The sequence below is a fragment of the Sander vitreus genome, chromosome 13, assembly GCF_031162955.1.
Source record: "Sander vitreus isolate 19-12246 chromosome 13, sanVit1, whole genome shotgun sequence".
Lineage (NCBI taxonomy): Eukaryota > Metazoa > Chordata > Actinopteri > Perciformes > Percidae > Sander > Sander vitreus.
In genome coordinates this window covers 25,745,642-25,763,397 of record NC_135867.1, presented here as the reverse complement: position 1 = coordinate 25,763,397, position 17,756 = coordinate 25,745,642, and the positions used below count along the sequence as shown (strand labels likewise).

General features: G+C 42.1%; 1 protein-coding gene across 4 annotated transcripts in view; it reads right to left on the bottom strand.

Moving 5' to 3' along the window:
- The window catches only part of usp25 (ubiquitin specific peptidase 25), a 44,484-nt gene that overhangs the window by 18,347 nt on the left and 8,381 nt on the right, over window positions 1-17,756 (bottom strand). For all 4 annotated transcript variants that reach the window (XM_078265300.1, XM_078265301.1, XM_078265302.1 and 1 more), the window contains 14 exons: window positions 17,604-17,748; window positions 16,473-16,596; window positions 14,925-15,087; window positions 12,743-12,829; window positions 11,142-11,279; window positions 8,092-8,168; window positions 5,983-6,056; window positions 4,763-4,914; window positions 3,774-3,901; window positions 3,555-3,650; window positions 3,220-3,384; window positions 1,701-1,939; window positions 1,393-1,463; window positions 1,063-1,291 (listed from right to left, as the gene is read on the bottom strand). In XM_078265300.1, coding sequence (XP_078121426.1) covers window positions 1,063-1,291; window positions 1,393-1,463; window positions 1,701-1,939; window positions 3,220-3,384; window positions 3,555-3,650; window positions 3,774-3,901; window positions 4,763-4,914; window positions 5,983-6,056; window positions 8,092-8,168; window positions 11,142-11,279; window positions 12,743-12,829; window positions 14,925-15,087; window positions 16,473-16,596; window positions 17,604-17,748 — 1,888 coding nt within the window. The remainder of the gene's footprint in view (window positions 1-1,062; window positions 1,292-1,392; window positions 1,464-1,700; window positions 1,940-3,219; window positions 3,385-3,554; window positions 3,651-3,773; window positions 3,902-4,762; window positions 4,915-5,982; window positions 6,057-8,091; window positions 8,169-11,141; window positions 11,280-12,742; window positions 12,830-14,924; window positions 15,088-16,472; window positions 16,597-17,603; window positions 17,749-17,756) is intronic.

The window sequence follows — 17,756 nt, the reverse complement described above, 5'->3', positions numbered from 1 at the left end:
GACCGAACACAAAGTGAGATTTTATTCTAGTGTTAAATTACCAAGAAGCTCAGGGATAGGGCTATGCAGATACCAGGGGTGTAATGAAAAGCTACACAAACATATCTGCATTTGTATCTACATTCAGATTTATAAAGGAAGTGGTTGGAAACTGTCTAGACTGCTCCCGGAACATACAAAATAACATAACTGAAATATGTCCCTAAATTAATCCAATAATAAAGCACGACTTGTATATGACGAATCAAATATTAATACTGTCATAACTGTTGGTTACCTCCACATTTCAAGGAATGAGACCATGTGATAACCAGCGAGGGAGTGACAGAACAAGCAGCAGTAGAAACAATAGTTGATATAGTTGAATAGTTCAAATCAGACATGTCTCCCATGACAGTCAGTCCTTCACCAGACAAATAAGTAGCAGATGTTATATTTTGGCCTGTAACCGCAGCCAAGTGTTTGAGAAGAATGCCTGAATTAATAAACAGAGCCAAAAAATTGACCTCTTACACAATTTTGCATCAAAGATACATATTAGGGCTGTTGGAACGAATTCCAAAAGTCGTCAATGCTATTCGAATGCTGAAATTACTTTTCGAATGTGATTTTTTTAATAAATATGTTGGCTAGCGTTAGCTAATCTCCCTCTTCTCGCCGTGGCCTACCCGCATGTGAAAACTAAATGCTTGTGTCATGCCACGTCTGATGAACAATAAGTTAGCGGGCGGGTGAGAAACACAAGGCATTGTGAGGTCTTAAGATCACGGAGCTAACGTTACGTACCGAGTAAAAAACAATGGATGAAAATGAAAAAAAAATGAAAATTGGAAGACGGGTGGGAAATAGTTTCAACATGACTTTAAAATCGCAATGCATAAGCCGGAGTAGTGTAGTACATATTAATAACAGGCTGCATTTAAGCATTAAATATTCAAATATTATTCACATATTTAAAAAAAACAAAAAAAACAAATGAAATTCAAATGGTATTATAGAGGACGATTGACAGCTCTAACACGTTTGACCCCTACTACGGGCTAAACCTTGGTCCGTGTGTACCTTCTATGAGAAAGGGCTTCTTGTCGTTGATATACATGAGGCAGTATGCGCTGGCATTGCGGTAGCCGCCAAACGAGTCCCTGACCAGCTCCTCCCAGGACGACTTGGTGACGGAGATGTCATTGTACTTCATCCAGCAACGCTGATGTGGGTCGTAGATGTAAGCCCAGTAGTGGCCTGCGTTGGCCTGGCCTTCATGGACAAGCACTGCGTGAAGCCGGTATGGAACCTGGAACAACACAGAGGGTATTGAAAATGCCGATTAACAAATGGAGCAGTTGGCGGCTTCTTGTATTGCAAATATGACCATTACCAAAAAGTGCTGCTCACCTGCATCATAGATTTGTCAGAGTACATAAGGTCAATGGTTCTGTGGATTCTGTTTATACTGCCCTGCAGATCTGGTGGGAAGAAAACCATATACAATCTATTAGTAGGCGACTTCTGCAATATTACAAAGGTACAGGGAATTCATGCTGATGGAAGCACAACAGTAGGGCTGCCTTTTGAATGACGAGACATTTTTGGAAACTAAGGAGGCAATGCGGTCTGTGCCAATAAAGTACTGAATTCGGTAACCAGTCCTACACAACACAGACGAGCATAAAGGGCTGCAAACAGGAGGCAGGTAGACCTACCACGCGTGTCATTTTCCACTTCACTCCTCCAGCGATGCAAGCAGCCCTCGAGCACCCTCAACTCTTCTTCAGTGATGTGGCGCGGGGCCGGGTGCATTGGGAGGTCGGGAGGTAGCCGGGACTGGGTGAAGGGCTTATGAATGGGTACTCTCTGCTGCTGGGCTGCAGCGGGAGCTGCGCTGAGACCTGAGGCGGAGCCCGAGGTCTCTAGGGCAGGCAAGGAGTCCTGCTCGGTTGTGCTGCAGGGTGAGAGACACGGTATATCAAATGCAAATATAAGAATTAGGGGCGCCTGTGTAGCTCACCTTATAGAGCGTGCGCCCCGTGTACAGAGGCTCAGTCCCCGCCACAGCGGGTTCAATTCCTACCTGCGGCCCTTTGCTGAATGTCATTCCCCCTTTCTCTCCCCTTCCATGTCTAAGCTGTCCTATCAAATAAAGGCCACACACAAAAAAAAAAAAAAATCACACAAAAACATATAAAAAGGGTCTGGTCCAATATTCCAATATCAACCTTTCCTAAATCCTATTCAGGCTTGGCGGTCAAAGCGGAAACCACCTCAAGAAGTGTTGACATTGCCAGTGAGATTAGCTAAGGGCAGCGGGGCCGCAGCATCAAGGCAGTTTACAGCACCTCAGTGTAGTCTGAAAGGTATGTTATGGTATTATATGCGTTTATTCTGTACACACAACCTCTATTGCCCGTCTGTCCGTCCTGGGAGAGGGTTCCTTCCTCAGTTGCTCTTCCTGAGGTTTAGTTTCAGCTCATTGTTTAGCTGTCTGGCTGGTAAATGTACCGTTTTGGTTCACTCTCACCGCTCTCATAGTGTCGTTTTCAGCCGCATCAGGTAGCTTCTTTTCCGCAAAAAAAGCTGTAAAAACCACTGTACACTACCTGTTCAGCATCCAACAGTAGACAGACACGGTTAGAGAGTAGCTGGTGATCATAGCGGAGCATTTAGCAGCTAAGGAGACAGTTTTCCCTCAGGGGTTGGTGAAGACCAAAAACAGAGCTAAAAGAATATTGGACTTCTGTTTGCTAACAAATTCATCATATCAATGTAAAAAGAGATGATATGTTAATGCTGTACTCACAACTCCCTATTGGCCAATAAGAAATGTTTGAATAAACTTACAAAAATAAACTTTTTGGAGGTTTTTCAAAGAAGAACGTAAACCTGAATGTAAAACATTCTCTCACGGACAGCTGCCTGAACGTATTGTTGACACAAAGACGCAACTGCTCATGAACAGGTAGGATTCAGCAATTCAACCAGCAATTCATGACTAGTTTGTACAGATGAGAGGGTTTGCTGAGTCTGACCTGAAACACATAATGAGCTTACAAAAAAAGTAAGAGGGGTTTAGGATAACAATATGAAAATGTTGCATTAGGCCCATTGTTTCCATTTGCACACTCCCTTTACTCATCTGCCTCATCGTCACCTGCTTTCCCGCCCCTGAAATGATGGAAAAGAGGAAAACAGTGACATCAAACGACTATCTGTTATGAAACTTGCCTTGGTGGGGGAAGCGGTTGTCCTGTTGTGCCACCGGGAGGAGCTGATGAGTCAATGTCTTCCACTGGGGAGGTGCACACTGGCTTGCTGGAGGCAAACTCCATTGCATACTGGAGGACATCTGCCAGAGGAAACCTCTTGGGGCCTGAGCCGTAACTCAGATACCTGAGAGAGAATAGAGAGTAGTAAAGAGAGTGAGTGTCAAAGAGACGCAGGGAAGCCAAGGGAGAGACAAATAAGAATAGAGGGCATAGTGAGAAATTACTCTCCATGGCTGTCTTAGAGAGCTGTGTTGACCTGGGCTAATAAAACAATTATTGGTGGACAAATAGTACCTCTCCAGTCGCTGTTGAAGCAGCGTCAGATGCTCTTTCAGCCTCCTGATCTCCTCCCTCTTGATCCTGGTTATGTCCCGGTTCCTGTCCATGTACCTAACAACACAAAGGCCACAGCACAGGCTTCAGTCTTAAAGAGGCTTGGGATTAATTGTTATGTACTGAAGACACAAATACTGTAGATTCCATAATAAAGCACAGCGCTAATATTTCTATTACCTGTCCATGTAGAGCATAGACGGGAACTCAAGCTTGTTGTGGATCTTCTCAGGCCGTCCCAGTGCTTGGTTAAACTCAAATCTTGACAGTTCAAAGGTCAACACAGGAGGGAGTTCTGTGAACCAGTGCTGAAAGAAAAATTGGATGTTGACCTTGAGATGGATTCTCTGTATCGTGTCAGAATACAGATTTTGGTAGGGCTTGGTGGTAATTTAGGCTATGTTTAGACGGAAACGATCTGAAGAGAAAAAACGCAGTGGCGTTGCGTTCTCACTTTTTATTCCGCGTTTAGACGAGCGGTTTTTGGGGGAGGGGGGGGTTCTGCGTGCATATGGTGACGCAAAAGTGTGTGAAATTCAATGTAGTATGCACAGCACACCAGGCGGCTAGGTGGTAGTGTGAAGCACTGCCACACAACACCACCAGGCCCGCGCGCCTGTGTAGAACCTTCCTTCTACTTCTCTCCCTCCCCTCCTCGTCCTCTCTCCCTCTCCCTAGTAGCGCGAAACCAAAACATGTCAAAGCGAACGACAAAAGCTGACAATTAGCCACAACAGGGTGTGGACTGGGAGTCCTGCCAGTCAAAATATATAGACCCTCTCTTCCTCCTTCCCTTGGGATGGCTGGTGTTTTTCCAGAGAGCTGGGTGCCATACTCATCTGTGTACTGGCCTGGTAATTAGCTGCTCCCAGCTGCTGTGGGACAGCCAAGGCCAGGCTACAGCTAACCAGAGGTCACACCCAGAATAGCACAGGTGTAAGATAAGGGCAAGGAGGTCAACCCTTTGGAGAGGATCCACCACGTAATCCCAAATGTTTAACGTTTGGGATGTATGAAGCGGTATGCAACTAAAGGCCATTAGTTACTGTGTTAGTGCACCTACTGCTTTTCATTCAGGATGAAAACAAACTGTATTCATTTTATTTCTTATAACTTACTACATTTCCATTAATACTTCCCCAGCAAGTGTTAACTGTTGGCATACTGACCTCTTGACCAGACCTGGCAGAGTTCTCTGCTGAGTGCAGGGACTCGATCTCTCCCTCAATCATCGCTGCCTCGAGACATTCATGGAGATCCTTGAAGCCATTCACCTGCAGCGGGTACTGCCCAAACATCTCTGTGTTTTCAAATTTTTTACCTGCGGAATTACAAACGCACAACAGACAGATGAGCATTGATAGTCATTATTGCTGACCTGACTGAAAAAGGGTTAGGGTTAACCTTAAAAGTAGATGTGTGCCCTCTTTTTTTTTTTTTTTTTCAACCAACTACTTACAGCTGTGTCATCACCATGTGAGAGAGAAAGGGAGAGTGCATCACATACATCATATCACATACATTAGGTTCAATGTGTGCCAGAAGAGATGGAAAGGCAAAGAGCGTGAAAAGAAAAAGCATGAGCCGTTTCACACTCGTTTGCATCCGAGCTGATTTGCACTGGTTCAGCAGTCACTCACTCATCATTAAACAGCTGCACAGACCTCCTCGCATCGACGACTGACTGTTGCTGGCGGACATGTAGATGAGGCATTAAGGTCATCTTGTGAGCAGCAGAGTCCACTGGCCCAGCTTTTGGTGGCTCTGGGCCAGTGTTGTCATGCATAATAAGCGCAATGTCAATCAGCCATCAAGGTCTTCCGCGATCAATGCAGCCGCTCTCCTCTTTTACATGGACCACATCTCATTAAGACAAGGTCATCTTTCATTACTAGGGGCAAGGGCTGGCTTGCTTTCTGGCTGCTGCAATCAGACCATGCTGACGCTTTAACTCTCAAGGGTTCTCTAGCTACCCCTCACTTTCTCTCTTTATTGGTTTGAATTTAAAGCTACAGTGCGTAGTTTCTGTCGCCCCCAAGAGGAATTCTAAGTAATGACAACAACACTGTCGGCGCGTCCACATGATACAAGCCTTCGGTGGCCGCCCAGCACCCCTGCCCATCCTCCACGCAGAGCTGACACAGAGGATTAAGAAAACGATGGACTCTTCAGAAGAGGTAATTATCTTGTAATTTGTATGTCCTCTTTGTCTCCAAAGCTGAACGCTGCTGTGGTCCTTACTCAGCGGTGGCGTAAAACTCATTACTCGAGGTCGCCAATGGTGAGAAGTTGTTGAGTTCTTTGGCTAAGTCCTGGATCTTCACAATCCTACCTACAGCACCTTTAATATAAACAAGTGGTATACTGTAGCTTTAACACCTCATCTCACCTTCCAGGACACCCACTGCAAGGAAGCGGCCATAGAAAAGCTCCACCATGGGGTTCTTTGGCTTCTCACCCTCCCTGAAAGCAAAACAAACAAACACGTTGTTTAAAGGAATTCGATTCCGTTCATTTGTACAATGTACATTTGATTCTCTGCTTCAGAATGTGGTGCCCCTCAATCCTAAGCGGGATGGATAAGCACATAAGAAGCTGGGTCCAGACTAGTTTAATGACAGCCAGACAGATTATTTTAAGAGGATGGAAGAATGAAGGGTTTCCGTCAATCCAGGAGTGGGCTTATAAAATGGCTAGGGTGGTGGTGTTTAAAGTAGAGATGCACCGATTACAATTTTCTAGGCCGATTTCAGATTTTCTTTGAGTTTGACCAGCCGATACAAATTTTAGCCAATTCCGATTTCATTTTTCTAACCACTTTACAGCACACACAAATATTTATTTTCTATCTTTTCTTTAATAGAACATTTTACATAGAACATTTTTTAACAGATAATCGATCGCTATAAAACAGAACTATATAAATTACTCCCCGTGTGGGAAATGCACACACATCTAAAGTGCAATGTTACGGAAGAACCATTTCCTTCTTTTCACATCCAATATTCACGAGGTTTCCTACATGTGCGTCCCGTGTGCGCGTGTGATGCTGATGTTGCACGATGTTAATCATGCGGCGCCCGAGTGCATTTGTACAAAAGGCCGTCTATAAGCAGTGATTGTTAGAGTGCATGTCGGAGAATAATTATTCCATTGATTAATCGGAAGATTAATTATGTATATATTATTATATTTATATCATATATTATTAAAAGAAATACTTTTGCTTTATTGAAAGCAATAATATACAATAGTTTGGTTTAATTTTCGGAAAAAGCAACATTTGTATTGCCTACATTTCTTACAACATCATCTCCCAAAAAACTAAACATATTAAGTGCATTTAAGTGCCATATTACATTGTTTTTAAAGAAAACATTTTCTGAAATGCAATAACAACCTCAAACTAAGGCATGCATTAAACATACATAAACATTACCTTAAGTTGTGCAACTTAACTTTCAGAACTACAAGTTTCAACCTGAGACTGATCTGTATATAGGTCTATATCGTAAATATTAGTTATACTCAACCTATTTTTATTTATAGATTTGATTACAGTGTCACACAGCTCTGTTACACTTATGCTAGTAGAACGTTGATCAGCTGTTTCTCCGTGAAGAGAGAGAGTGAGAGAAAATGGTGCGCAACAATCAGCTGTTTTTCAGTCTGTACAGAGTTTTTGTTTTAATTACGCTTGAACTGATTCCAAACTTTGGACACGGTCGTTTTCTCCAGCCTGTCTCTTCTCTTAGCCCCTCACTATTTACGCTCCCTTTCTTCATTTTGTAATGTGCATCGTCAGTCTTCATGGCATGTGTCGCTAGCAGCGTCAGCCCGGTGTGCGACAGTAATCATCATCCGTGCACAAACACGGTGAGCGATACAACGTTGGGAACATTGATTAAACGAAGATTTTTAGTAATCGAATTATTCGAGTTACTCGAGGAATCGTTTCAGCACTAGCCTTTACAATGTTATTTATTTACAGCATTTGACCGGCATAAAATCGGCATATGTCAGACCGGTCGCCGGTCATGGCTGATCACGGGAAAATGGGCCAATTCCGGTAACCAGCCAGTCAATCGGTGCATCTCTAGTTTGAAGAAATGTGATATAAACTGTTTGCCAGACTGGATGTCTATACTAGAAAATCAGGAAAGTACCTGAACTTTCTGGAGGGCTCCTAAGAGACTTTGTGCTGTGGAGAGATGTGTATGATGGGCTCATGGTGTTGTCATTTATACATATTTTTATTTGGTTTTTGGTTTATTGTCTATTTTGTTGAATATTCTTGAATATTGTAGTTACTGTGTCATGTTTTCTTGATTTTTGTCTTGGGGGGGGGGTTCCATGTTGCAAGGTCATGTTTTGTATGTTGTTAAAAACTAAAAATTGTTAATCACAAAATGTGGTGCCAAATAACACCAACAAGCATTTGTCTACTGCTTGTCCGTTCTTTTAACATTGACTTCTGGATAGAGAGAGCTGGGGTTACCTGTCTTCTTCAGCCTTCATCTGGAAGGCGTCCTCCAGCCAGTCCAGCAGCTTGTGGGTGAACTCGCTCACATCTTGCTGTTGAGAGAAAATACACACATACATACAAAGGGACCAATTACACAGACTGCCATTGGGACACTGATGTCACGGAGTCAAACTACAGGACTTAACTGCGCCTGCAAGCAAGACAGTACAATCAGTCAAATCAACGTTATGTCTGTCATCTGCCGATAAACACTGAGCTTTGGGTGGGAGATGACTCGTCTTAGCCGAGGAGTTTTGCAGATTGCTGAACTTCAAAAGGAGCATGCATGCCAAGAGGCCATCTCTCAAAGACATCAATGGTAGCCGTTAATTCAGGTCAATGCCCATCTGACTAATACACAGAGTAGTGACATGACAGATGAGTGCAGAGGGCAGTAGGCTGACCTCAGTTAACCTCTGCAGAGACACTAGCTTAGTGTGAATGCTTATGTAAGGAGAAGAACAGAACAGTTTTGTACATTTGACATGTGTATGTCACATTATAGGATATATGCACAAACAGCTAATTCTTAGTCAATATTATTTTTTGCAAAGGTCAGAGGGGTGGGTTGGAGGATTAATAATTATAGATAAGAGAGGTTAAGAGTCTCAGATTCAGTAGAGCTGAGTCAGTAGAATGACCATGAAATTGAGCAGTCAAGCCTGAGTGGGGGGTAAAATGTATTAATATATGTGCATACAGCAGAGAAGTGCTTATTTTCTATAGGACAAAAGAGGAATGAATAACAACACACGCAGATGTTTCTACAGGAATTATTCACATTTCGTAAGTGTGACTGTGTCTGCCAAACTGACTGAAACACTCATGTAGTAGTGGTAAATATATGTAAAAAAAATATTTAAAAAGTGCATTCAAAACATGTTGTGTGGTTTAGCAAGCAGCTAACATTAGCACTTACTTCTCATTTGGCTAAAGGTGGTAGCATAAGGAGAGATTTATCAAAGCCTATTTATTTAGCACCTTTTTACAATGGTTAGTGAAATGCAGTGTTTTACAGATGACTGACAAGCTGATAATAAGAGTGACTGGAGAAAATGAATAATAGAAATGGCCAATGGGTTTCCTTAGTATATGTAATGGAACTAGTGATTAAAGGTGCTGTAGGATTGTGAAGATCCAGGACTTAGCCAAAAAAACATGAACATCGACAACTTCTCAGTCCCTCCCCCCTTTCCACCAAAGCCCAAAACGGTCTCCTAAGCCCCTCCCCCCACAAGGGAGAATGAATGCGTGTGCATAAGCAGTGATTGACACGCAGTTAGACACACCCCCCCCTGGCTCTGATTGGTGCATTTGAACAGGGAGCTGTGGATTTTTGCAAATTGCACAAATCGTCAGTTTCAGCAAATCCAGCAGAAAGTTAGTTTCATAAGTCTTACCTACTGCTCCTTTAACTATATCAACAGCAGCACTCAGGTCAAATAGTACAATAAATAAAAATGGGGCTTCTGTCTCAAACATTTCTAATTTACTATAGAAAAAGGGAAGCCACTAGGGCTTACTTCAGGCCCACAAGGACAGTTAAAATGCCTTTATTACCGTAGTTTAAGACATTTCTGATTTACTGTTCGAGTTCAGGAAACTAACTGCATGAAAACCAATTTCTCTAAAGATGTACTTAAAGGTGCTATGACATGCTGCTTTTTGGATGCTTTTATATAGGCCTCAGTGGTCCCCTAATACTGTATCTGAAGTCTCTTTTATATAGGCCTTAGTGGTCCCCAAATACTGTAACTGAAGTCTCTTTCATATAGGCCTTAGTGGTCCCCTAATACTGTATCTGAAGTCTCTTTTATATAGGCCTTAGTGGTCCCCAAATACTGTAACTGAAGTCTCTTTTATGTAGGCCTTAGTGGTCCCCAAATACTGTAACTGAAGTCTCTTTTATATAGGCCTTAGTGGTCCCCAAATACTGTAACTGAAGTCTCTTTCATATAGGCCTTAGTGGTCCCCTAATACTGTATCTGAAGTCTCTTTTATATAGACCTTAGTGGTCTCCTAATACTGTATCTGAAGTCTCTTTTATAGAGACCTTAGTGGTCCCCTAATACTGTATCTGAAGTCTCTTTTATATAGACCTTAGTGGTCCCCTAATACTGTATCTGAAGTCTCTTTTATATAGACCTTAGTGGTCCCCTAATACTGTATCTGAAGTCTCTTTTATATAGGCCTTAGTGGTCCCCTAATACTGTATCTGAAGTCTCTTTTATATAGACCTTAGTGGTCCCCTAATACTGTATCTGAAGTCTCTTTTATATAGACCTTAGTGGTCCCCTAATACTGTATCTGAAGTCTCTTTCCCAAAATTCAGCCTTGGTGCAGAATTACAGCCACTAGAGCCAGTCCCACAATGAGCCTTCCTTAGGATGTGCCATTTCTGTGTATGTTCCCCTTAGGACGTCATAAAGGGAAGATTCCAGATCGGCCCATCTGAGCTTTCATTTTCTCAAAGGCAGAGCAGGATACCCAGGGCTCGGTTTACACCTATCACCATTTCTAGCTACTGGGGGACCATAGGCAGGCTGGGGGAACTCATAGTAATGTTAAAAAACCTCATAAAGTGAAATTATCATGCCATGGGACCTTTAAAATTGGAAGTTTAGAGATTGGTCTGTACTCTGTAGGTGTTGATGGACCTAGACTACTTTTATTAAAGGAGGCTTTTCTAGCACAGTCTTAAATGCTATACGGACAACACTGATTAAATTGTTAGGACCTCTTTAAAAGACCAAAATAAAAAAATAAAAATGAGGTTGGTATTGGGCAGGTGTTAGACTTTAATGTGTTTAGTACTTTCCTGAGGAACTCAGCATCTACCAGGTCAAAACTGCCATGTGAAGCTGTGTGTAAAATGTGTGCCATCTCTTTGATTTCATCAGTAGGAGATTTATGTAACAAGAACATAACCTGTCACCTGCTTGCAATAATGACATTCTCTTCATTCAACACTGCCTGTACTAAGTGAATGTTATGCAGAGGCGGTATGGCAGAAAGAGGCTTACCTGCTGTGACTCACTGGACTTGAAGGCGTCTTTAAGGATTTCCACAGCTCGTGACGGATCCACATATTTCCTCTTGGAGCCCACCATGAGGGAGAAGAGGTTCCGCAGCTCCTGCATGAAGGGCAGGTTCCTGTGTTCCTGCTCAGAGTAAAACATGAACAAGTATATTAACAAAAATAATACTACCACCAGCCTTATACATACAAAGAATGAATGCTATAACACATTCTTTTATCATCTAGTTTGACAGAGTCATTAACTGAAAAAGAACATACATAAATAAATCTAGGAATAAATGCAGCCACAATTTAGTAAACTTAAAAGACATTTAAAATTGTAATTAGTACAGTAAAGGTATAAAACAGTAGTGCAACAGCAACTGAAATTGGCAACACTAGTACCACCCCTCGAAACTGAAGCCTTGCGTACTGTACACATGTTTAATTGGTGGTATGTTCCTGTGTAAAATATTGCCAAATTGCCCAATTTTTGCTAACATAAACTCTAAGTAACGTTACACAAAAGACAGTTTAGAAAGAGTATCTGTGGTTACACTCTCCGCTAGCAGATCAAAACACATTAATTCTTCTTCAAGTGCTCTAAAAAACAGTAGTTGCCAGTGGCCGCCACTAGCTAACCATGTCTGACTGTCTCTGCTGTGTCCCAATTCATTCATTTTAGAGCGGTAAAGAAGAATTGATTCCCAGTTTGGTCAGCTACTGGAGAGTGTACAAGAGCTAATGTTAGCAAACGCCTTTTTTATCCAGGTGAAACTACTTCAAAAAGAAGACTTTTTTTTTTTTTTTTTTACTCACTTTTAACAACAACTCTCACTTTTAACAACAAAGTGTTTCCGTAGTTCTCATCTTTACGTTGTGCAATATCACCATAGTGGCATTATGACAGAGAGGGTAATGTGACTTAGCGGTGCATTATAACAAACTTATTTTCTGTGCTAGAAAGTCAGGGATGCCGATGTAAGGATTAGATTCTAAGCTCTAGCAGTTGCATACTGCTGAAGTGAAAGGTCAGGGATTAGAACCAATGGAACGGACATGAAGAGATGACTGCCGCAAACTACACTTCCACAGCAGAGGCTTAGGCCAGATTAGTGACAGGCTGCTAACACTGTTGTGAGCCCTCAGCATGGTTTTGACCGTCCATATTTCCCCTACCAATAACTATTCTGCCAATGCGGTAGCGGCTGTGGCTAGACAAAAAAAACTCCAGGACCAATCGAAACACACGGTCTCTGCATGTTCATTTCTGTTCTGAAAGAGAAATACTGGGGTTTCATTAAACATTTCACAGAGGGTAGGGATTATTGTAGCTTGCTAGCAGCGAGTTTACATGAACTATCAGGGGCAAAACACTAAGCTGCTGTGAACTTAGGGCACGCTCACACAGCTGCTGAATGGTGGCTCACAGCTCCAAACCCTCCGAGCTAAAGCACTGCTAGCTGTGAGAGGCTATAGATGGATATACACACAACCGATGTGAGGTCGCACACACACTAAACTAAAAATCACCACACTCTCACTTTGTTTTTTCTGCTTCATTTACTTCTGTTGAGGTCCTGGGAAGAAATATAGGGGTCTAACCTTTTGGTTGCGAGGCAGGTCGTGGACTCGGGCTGGCGGTGAGTAGTTGAGCACCAGCCTCTGGAACTCCAACAGGTTGAACAGAGACTTGAGGTTGAAGAGGGATAATGACTAGGTTAGTAACATCCAATGATAAAGACATACATTGTTTCATGCTACAGGACAATCACGGTTAACTGCAGTGAACAACCTAGTGTTTTCTTAATGTAGAGAGGCCTCATCAACATGCATACAGTATAATGCCTTAAACCTCTTACAAATGTGTGGTATTCCACTCTGTAAAGCTAGGATGCTGCAGCAACCGCTATAAGGTTTCAACTTTGTATAATTATTCATGCTACTTTACGTGCATGCTATATGTGCAAGATACTGCTTCTCCCTTTGTCTCCACATTTCCAACCAATGCAAGTCAATCTGTCACATGCTTCTGCACAGCTGCAGTGCATGAAACAGAAATAAAAGATAGATTATACATAAATAGGGCGTAAACCTGACCCCTTTACGCATTACGTGGAATGATATGTTGACAGCGTTTGTTGCATCATGTGATACAAGTCCTGAGAAACAACCTGAGGTGATGGAGGAAAGTAAGGAAACGCACTATGTAATGTTTAACATAACGTAAAGCAAAATTACATTTTATTGCCAGAATATTAAACTCAGTTTGGTGCGATTATGTTACATGTAACAAAAACTGCACACATTGGGGGAAATCGCATGTTCAACCTTTCACAGCAGTGACAGCCGTTACAAGAGCCACTTACGCTCACTGCTTTAAATTCAGGTCATGGTGTTTAATTTCTGTTTTGAACGTGAAAGTGAACATAACAGTTGTCGAGATTTCGATATCTTGTTATGAAAAGAAAAAGTTGTTTACTTCTGTGCTTGCACTAAGTGCAGCGGGGTCAGGCACAAGCAGTGCCTTCTTCTCATTACACACAGGGGCCAGGCACCATGTGATGGTGTATCCAGTGTTCATCTGGCATATTTCAGATCAGGTCACAGTCTACCACTGACATCACCAGCATACAAGAAATTAAGTCTTTGTGACAGCTGGGCTAAAATGTTCCAGCATTTTTTCCAGCATATAAACATTTAGATTACTCTCTTATCCATTACTACTTAGGAAAACTGCAGCAGATTAAAGCATTGATTCCTGCATCTTTACAATTACATGCAACCAAATAGGAACACACCAAGAAATTCAAAGTGCCTTTATAAGCAGCGTTTCCCACACAGACTAATTCGTGGCGCTGCACTATCAACATCTGCTAATGCTGCAACATTTTTAACGCTATTTAAAACACGCAGCTTATTCGTTCAGCTGCATTTCCTTTCCCTGCTCTCCTCCGTCTCTCTGTCACTTGCGTCTCGCTCACATACCCACACACAGCCACCACCCCCCCACCCCACCCCGTGCACACAGCGTCTGTCTGAAACAGGAGAAGACGGCTGGCGAAATTCACAAGTTCACGAAAGGCTGGTATCTCGTGAACACCTTTACACAATCGCACATTAAAAAGTCCTATAAAAATATTTTATATTCTGAATATAATGTCAGTGTGTTAATGTTGCAGTCCCGACCCGACTCTTAGCAAACAAGCGATTGCGCCTGCTTTAGAAAGTTAACTAGTCGCAAGTTTGCGGTAAAATGCAGTTGGGTTGTCGAGGTCAAAACACTATATGTAGCAGCGGTGAATCAAATAAACTTATTATAAATAATGTTGTCATTTTTTTTACTCTTACACTGAAAAAGGCACGTGTTGAGGATGAGGACTAGCCTGAACCGGCATTGTCAGTCCTGAACAGAGTTGAACAGTCCGACCAGTAGAATTAGTTATGTTAATAATTTGTTTACAATATTTTCAGGCTTCAACCAGTGCTGCTCAAGCAGAAAGAGATAGATTCGTTAGGCATAGAAGAAAGAGTAGGAGATCCAACAGCCTGTCCTCCTCAGTTTTTGATACTTGATTGTATGAAAATACCCCCGGTCTGGCACAGGGCGGGCGGGCGACCAACCGACCGACCCCCCCGCCACAAATTGCCTTCTAATCTGTGAGAAACACTGATAAGTTTCCTATTGACAAAGAAGCTAGGTGTAAGCGAAGTACTAGAAGAAATGGCAAAAACAATCTCAAACAACCTGGTCTTGGACCATCAGTGAGTATGTGTGTGTGCCCACCTGTATGACAGCACTGAACCAGCAGGTATTGCCAACATTTTTCAGCCCCACAGGGCAGGTGTCTATCCTCTTCCTGTCATACGGGTTGGGTGAATCGCTCCATACTTCTGTGTGGGTCCGCTTCAGACTTGCCTTGTTCTCTGCTATGCTGGCCTCCAAAACTCTATTAGACAAGGGGGGGGAAGAGTAAGAAAGAGAGGAAGCCAAAACACAAACAATTTCAATTAAAGGCAATGGACTTTTTTTTTTTCTACCAAATGATCTCAGCATTGTCAGACCTTTCCACCAGTACATTTGAAAGGTCCAGCTCAACCCACTAGTGGTAGCGGAATTACCTGCTTTATGTACAATTCCATTTCTTATGATTTTTTTAAAAGGTGGTTTCAGGAGGTGCCGTCACTTACTGGCTCCCCTGTTGCAGTTTATCCCGCACTATCTCCTAAAAAGTGCTATTTTCAAACTTCTTCCCTCTCATTCTTCATCTTCTGTTAAAAAAAGTCAAAGCTCTGTCACGATGCTCCCTAGTCCGGATGGGGTTTAATTGAACTGTCTGATTGTGGCTCCTTAGCATTGCACTTCAGTCAGGTCATATTGTACTTTATATTAAGGGTTGTGATTTAAAATGTAATACTCATAAGGCTTTTATTTTCCGTTTATGAGGACATAAACGAATTACATGAATGACAAGGTAGGTGACCATTAGCAATGCCTTGGACGGTGAATGAAAGGAAAAATACGATGTTTAAGTGGTGACTTTAAATACTAATTCCATTCCATTATTCCACATTAAACCTCAAACCTAGTCTGGAACTGTTCAAAATATCCAACACCCAAATTTCAAAACTGTATTTCTTTTACTTATCTCTAAGACAGAGATGATTTGCCGTTACTATGCAACAATCATCTGATGTATTACATTAGTAACAGATTAGACTCTGTTGGAGTTGTTGGGACTCTGTCCACTCGCGGTTGTACATGGTGTTACAGAGTGATGCTTCCCTTACCTCGAGTACAGATCTGGCAGAGTACAGATACGGGCACCAGAGAGCAGCCAAATGTTGGCCTGCCATCAAGTTACTCACAGAATTAATGTTAATTAGCGACAGCTGATATGATCTGCCACCGGCGACGTTTGTCATTTTAACAGGTGATGGAGCACAGTCAATCACTGGTGCAAACAAATCATTTTTCACATTCACTCGCGTGTGGAGCGAATAGCTCGCAGAGTTGAGCCTGGCTGTCACTAAGGAGAGCAGCGCTGCAACACTAGCAGGTCGAGGTGGACAAAACACAGTAGAGTTCAGGAAGGAAAGGATCGGATTTTGATCAGCTGTATTTCTACCCAATACGATGCGTTAAAATATGGCCCTGATACCGATGCTTAGAATCGGCTAGGGACATCCCCGCTTACAATAGGGGTCTTGTGGTTTTATTTTTCTTTCAAAGATTGGTGCTTGCTTTATGTTTGGGTCCTTCCTATGTGGTCAGATGTTGAGTCCAAAATTTCTAGGCACATTTCTTATTAGTGAGTAGTGCTGCTGAGCCCACCGGCTAATGGCCTGCTCCTCATCAGTGATGCCTGTCTCTCTGAACGCCCGGTTGGACTCCTCCAGGCTGAGGGCGATAGCCCTCTGCAGGTCATCTTTATCATCCCCGGTCAGGTCAATCACATCTGCATTAAAGAAAACATGCATGCATGAACACCCATTTTACCTTGGTTTATACTCAGACAGCTTAGGGAAGTATTGAAAACCCTCTCGTGTTTCACATTGTCTTTAAGAAACTAGGGCTGAATCGTTGAAATCGAGATTTGAAAGAATGCGATTAGCTAATCGTGAAGACCGCGTTTAATCCAATGTGAATATTTAGCTGAATGTTTGGTGTAACATTTGGTTCAACATGTTTTATTCCTCTTTTCATTATTATATTTACTGTTTTTCCATAAGATAATAATAGCTGGAATAATGTAACATATCACAGATTGTTTACAGAAATGTCCTATCTTCAGTGGATGTTTCATTTCTTTGTATGACTTTATGTAACATGATGGTAGAAGGTGCCATATGTAGATGCTGCTGTTGAACTGAGGCAGAGCAGACATTTCAGTTTACAGGAAAGTACTGATATGTTTTCATTGGAATCGTTTTTTATTCTTAGAACTTTAGCTTTTGTGATACATGTTCTGTGTTTGACTGTTCCTTGCTTATTAAAAGAAAAACACTTATTGCTGGCAATTCATATCCATGTTCTCCATCCTTGCATAAGAATATAGAGCAGTTGTGGTGGTGTCTCATGTTAGAATGTTCCATGACATGTTTGATCTGTTACACAGGGAATATTGAACTTTAGCTAAACCTTTAAGAAACAAAATCACACATTGAATCGTAATCGCAATATCTGGCGGAAAAAAAAATCGCAATTCAATTTTTTCCCCCCCAAATCGTTCAGCCCTATAGGAAACTACTGTTTATTATGTATGGTGATTTGTGCTATCACAGTATATACAATAATCCATATTGACAAAGATAAAACATGGTTTATTGTTAATTAGAATTTAAAGACAGAAATCTTATACACACGTAATGAAACTGTAAACTGAGCTGAACAGTTTTTTTTCTTTTAATCATCCCTGTGAGTTCTCTTAAACCTCCTCGCCAAAAGTTGAAGTAAGCTGCTCACTTGTGTCTGCCTGGCTTCCCACGCTGATGTATTTGTCGCTGGCCACCTGGGACGTCTGGTAGTAGGTCGTCTCATCTTGCTGAGGAACCTTGGCGTTCTTCTCCGTCAGAAACGCCACAGCCTCGGCCAAGTCTCCATTGCTCACCTGCAGCA